At 46.5% G+C, this 5301-nt stretch overlaps 1 protein-coding gene across 1 annotated transcript in view; it reads right to left on the bottom strand.

Annotated features, from left to right (window-relative positions):
* Window positions 1-1412: 1412 nt before the first annotated feature.
* cfap299 (cilia and flagella associated protein 299) overlaps window positions 1413-5301 on the bottom strand; it is a 38481-nt gene continuing 34592 nt past the window's right edge. Inside the window, exons 5-6 of the mRNA XM_019888525.1 lie at window positions 2117-2246; window positions 1413-1918 (exon numbers count right to left, since the gene is read on the bottom strand). Coding sequence (XP_019744084.1) covers window positions 1814-1918; window positions 2117-2246 — 235 coding nt within the window. The 3' untranslated portion in view covers window positions 1413-1813. The remainder of the gene's footprint in view (window positions 1919-2116; window positions 2247-5301) is intronic.

Here is a 5301-nt window from a genome sequence, read left to right as displayed (position 1 = left end):
AAGAACAAACAGATTTGATTAACTGAACCACCCCCTCCCCCCTCCCAAACAAACAGGTGAAATAGCCACTTTGTTTTTTTTTCTTCAAAATCTTGAGCCTGCCTGTCAATGTAGCATTGCTGTTGTGACGCCACAGCCAGCAGAAAAAGGACGGGGACATTCAAAAGGAACCGGAAGCTGGACGCCCCCCGGCCCCCCCCCTAAAAAAGATTGTAATATGAATAAAAAATTTCAAAATGAAAGCTCTGATTGGGGACTGCGCTGGACATGTGAGAGTTCCTTCCTGTACAGTCGCTGCGCCTCGCGGTGAATGCCAAGAACATGCGGGATGCTTTGAACATTCTTTATCTTCTTTTTCTTCGATCAGGGGTTTCCTAAAAGCAGAGCCCCCCCATCCCCCTTTCCCCCTTCAGCCATTCTCACAGGGCACTTTGGTCTTTAATTTGTTTAGACAATTCAGCGGAACAGGCGAGGACGGAAGAACAAGACGGACGGGACGGAGGAGACTGATCATTCCGCTCGCAAAACAACCACAACAGCGCACACAATGTGACGCTTGTCTTAAATTGGCAGCTAAAAAAAAACAAACAAAAAAACCCGACATTAATTGAGTGCACTCGTTTTAATTGCACGGGTGTCCAAATCAATCAACTGAATTAAAACGTCACCAAATGACAAATCATTTATACTTTTTTTTTTTTTTACTTGAGCTTTGCTTACATTGCTTTTAGTAGTTTTGTTATTTTGATAATTTTATGATCTCCATCCATCCATTATCTGAACGGCTTATCCTCGCCGGGGTCCCGGGCCGTGCTGGAGCCTCTCCCAGCTGGATTTTGGGCAGAAGGCGGGGCACACCCTCAACCGACAAACAACCGTTCACACTCAGAGTCACACCGAAGGACAATTTTAAAGTGTTCAATGAACCTACCGTGCTTGTATTTGGGACGTGGGAGGAAAGCGGAGCACCCGGAGAAAACCCACGCAGGCACGGGGAGACCATTGCAAACTCCACACAGGAAGGCCGGAGTCCGGAATCGAAACTCGGCCCTCTGCACCGTCAAGCGGATGCGCTCACCAGTTTACCCTGTGCCGCCCCCATTTTGACTTAGTAACGTGAAATTTGGTGGACATGTCTTAAGAGTATGTCGACATGACGTGAGCAGATCCACAAAAAAAAGTCTCAAAAAACCCAATCTGCCAATTTGCTTTGAGGTGGGCATGTCACGGTCGATTTGAACAACTTCAGCAGTCTTGAATTTTTGTTTCATGGAGGAACAAACACAAAATTGATCAGAAAAGTGGATCGTGGGTTGCCCCCAAAAAGTCTCCAAAACATATTTTGCTGAATAGACACAGAAAGTCTGCCTTTTGTTTTTGTTTGTTTGAAGTAACCGTTTTTTGGGTCCTGCAAAGCCAAATGTCCCAAAGATTGCGACTAAATTCAAACGTCGTATCATAGCTAGCTAAATGACACTAAATCATCTCCCCACTGGCAAAAAAGAAAAAAAAAAACCCCAAAACATTTGTCATCATTGCGTGTGAGTGGAGCAGCGCGGGGCAAGCTTTGATGACTGGCTGTAAAACACCCGCGGGGTCCGATTGTGACTAAAATAGTCAAATTGAGCTAAAAAGGGGCGAAAAGATGAAAGGCGAGTCTGGCTGATGCTAACTTCTGACATTGTGGAAGTCACATTGTTGACGATTACGTTGATAGGCGAGTTAAAAAGGGAACGTTGCCGTGCCTCCGCCCAGATGGCAAGCGCGATACGTCTGCCTGCCCGTCCGACCTTTTCCTTTCTTACTCGTCAAATTATACTGCGGTGCGTGTGCGTGCGCTGTCGTGGTCCAGGATGACAACATGCTCATAAAGGCCCGAGGGCACGGCGCTCCTCCGCACGCCTTGGCCAGGATGGACCTGCAACACAAAGCGGGTGGTGTTTGCTTCCACGCAGGGTAGATGTCGGGACAAATCAAAAGCAATGATTTTAAGTTTACGCGATGAATCAGACGAGTGGAGGTGCACGGAAGAGGTTCTTGTCAAGAAAATTTTGGGGGGTTGACCCGAACACGAAAAGCCACCTCGCACGCGCGCGTGTTTGATGGCGACGCTCACCCGCGGGTCCACGTTGAGGATGCCGCCGTCCGTCTTCCTCCTGAAGAGAAGCGCGCGGGGCCGGTCGTAAACGACGTCGTAGTTGGAGCTGGACGTGGAAGCCGTCGCCTGATTGGTCCAGTTGTAGTAACTGCGAGCAAAAGCAAAACAAACAAGCAAACGTACAAAGACTTTGAAATACTTGTTTGAACCGCAAACTTAACGCTGCAATCCTGCTCGGTTTGATTCGAGAATCGGGGCCCTAAAGTAAAACCCGAAACATTGCTTGTAAACCTTAATTTAAACCCCTAACCCGTGTTTGATAAACCCGAAGCGCTTGAGCCTGTCTTGAGACTCTTACTTCAGATCCAAACCTTATTTTGAAAGCCCAATTATAAACCCCAACCCATTTTGGGAACCCAGATTTGCAACCCGAACGCAGACTTCAAACCCCTTCTTCAAAAGTTTATTTTCAACTTGAATTTCAATCTCCAACCTGTTTTTGAAACCCCAATCTTGACCTGAAACACAACCTTGACGCAAACTCGTCTCTGAAACCCTCATCAAGATTTCAAAAACCCTAATGCTCAACCCCAAAGACCTGATTTGAAACCGTACCCTTGTTGGGAACCTTAACCTTGTCCTAAAAATCAACTTTCACACCCTAATTCTGGCTTGAAATTCGAATTTGAAACCGTCACGCTTGGATGAATTCCTAAACTTTGCTTGAAACCGTGCGTAGACCTTTCTCAAGACCCTTGTATTTGTTTGAAACCTTAACGCAAGCTTTCAAACCCTAACACATACTTCAAACCCCTTATTCAAAACCCAAATCTTGATTGGTCTTGTCTTGAAACCTGACCTAGACACCCAACTTCTAATTTCAAGCACTAACCCCATCTTAAAACCCTAATTGAAGACCGTACCCATTCACTGGAAACATGTTTCTTGCGTGCGCGCGTCTCAAGTTCAAGCTGGTGTCACTTGGCCAACGGCGGGCCGCGTGAACTGCCGACCTTGCACGTGTCAGCTAAAAAATCCCGTCAGGTGGAAACACTTGAAACTTTTTTTTTGGAGGGGGGGTGCGAGGACAGGCCAAAAAACGTCCGACACATTCCGCACGGGAACGCAGAGAGCGGCCCGACGCCAACATCTCGCTAACCTGCTAAAAATCCCACCGAGGTCAAGTGCCAGTTGGCAGCTCAGAGTTCAGCCAGACGACAAGGCGCGCGCACACACGCGCACAGTTAGCAGTTAGCCGCTAGCCAGAAGGCTATTGATTTTGGAGCTGCCGCTGATTTTTGTCGGCTCGAACAGAATCTGAAGCAGTTACATGGTTCTCGCTGTCTCTCAAGTAGCCCTCCAAGCCCGAAGCGTTGCTTGTAACCTTGGTTTATTTCAAAGCCTAACTTAAAAGGCAAACCGCTGTCTTGAAACTGTAAACCCGATCTTGAAATCGGAGCCCTTATTCGAAATCCTAATTTCAAACCCTCACCCCCCTTTTCAAATCCTTGCCCTGGCTTGAACCGTACCCCAAACCAAGCTTGACACGCTAAATTCAAAGACTAACTCCGGCTTGAAACGCAAACTTGAAACCGTAAACCCCGTTCGCCCTTGTTGAAAACAAAATCTAAAACACCGTCCAAGGTTTGAAGTCCAGGTATGAAGTGCTCACTTGAAACCCAAAGCCTGTGCTAAAATGCTATCGCTGTCTGAAAAAAGCCTAACTTGTAACCTCGTTTTGAATACCAAGCCCGAGTTTGAAACCCGTTACATGGTTCTCGCTGTCTCTCAAGTAGCCCTCAAAGCCCGAAGCGTTGCTTGTAACTTTGGTTTATTTCAAAGCCTAACTTAAAAGCCAAACCGCTGCCTTGACACTGTAAACCCGATCTTGAAATCGAAGCCCTTATTCGAAATCCTAATTTCAAGCCGTAATCCTGTCTTCAAATCCTTGCCCTGGCTTGAACCGTAACCCAAACCAAGCTTGACACGCTAAATTGAAAGACTAACTCCGGCTTGAAACCCTAACTTGAAACCGTAAACCCCGTTCACCCTTGTTGAAAACAAAATCTAAAACACCGTCCGAGGTTTGAAGTACAGGTATGAAGTGCTCATTTGAAACCCAAAGCCTGTGCTAAAATGCTATCGCTGTCTGAAAAAAAGCCTAACTCGTAACCTCGTTTTGAATACCAAGCCCGAGTTTGAAACCCGACTTTGAAGCCCACACTCAGACTCGAAGCTCTAATTTCAAACGCTAACTCCAGCAGTGCGGTGTCAGTGCGGAAGACGCTGTCCCAAAGCAGGATCGGGGATCCTCACATTCAATGTTCATGCGATGGAAGTGCGGTGAACGAACACTCTTTTTGCGGTACCGTTCACCGACCACCCTCAGACCACTTTATTTATTTGACGTTGGACTTTGTTTTTTTTTTTTTTTTTCCCCGCAGGTTTCACGAGTCCCTGACAACTTGAAATAAGTATTGGTACAATACCGATACTCGGTATCAGTACTTGATCTGACTGATTTGAACTCCACGTATGAGGAAGTAGCCGGTACCAAAAATGGCTTTTCAACAACATCCCAAAAAGATTCTGACAATGACTGAGGACATTTCTCAGATGATGAGATCAACACGTTTGCTTCTAAAGTTAGGGAATTGTCATCAAAGCTTTTTCACCTTGTGTTCGGTCCTCTTTCCAATGCTCTTATGTCAACTTCCCTTCCAACTCCAACACCCCCTTAACCCCCCCCTCCCCTTGCCCCTTTGGGGAACAATAACATCAATGTGGTTGGCGCTAAGAGGGAGCAGATGCTGCTGGATATGCTTGGAGCTGTTGCCCACTCGCTGCACTAATTTTTTTTTTTTTTTTTCCCCCCGCAGGTTTCACGAGTCCCCGACAACTTGAAATAAGTATTGGCCCAATACCGATACCCGGTATCAGTACTTGATCTGACGGATTTGAACTCCACGTATGAGGAAGTAGCGATCTGACGGATTTGACCTCCACGTATGAGGAAGTAGCCGGTACCAAAAATGGCTTTTCAACAACATCCCAAAAAGATTCTGACAATAACTGAGGACATTTCTCAGATGATGAGATCAACACGATTGCTTCTCAAGTCAGGGAATTGTCATCAAAGCTTTTTCACCTTGTGTTCGGTCCTCTTTCCAATGCTCTTATGTCAACTTCCCCCCCCTTCCAAC

The sequence above is a fragment of the Hippocampus comes genome, unplaced genomic scaffold, assembly GCF_001891065.2.
Source record: "Hippocampus comes isolate QL1 unplaced genomic scaffold, H_comes_QL1_v1.1 scaffold128, whole genome shotgun sequence".
In the NCBI taxonomy this organism is placed as follows: Eukaryota; Metazoa; Chordata; class Actinopteri; order Syngnathiformes; family Syngnathidae; genus Hippocampus; species Hippocampus comes.
This window is presented reverse-complemented; position numbering and strand designations above follow the sequence as displayed.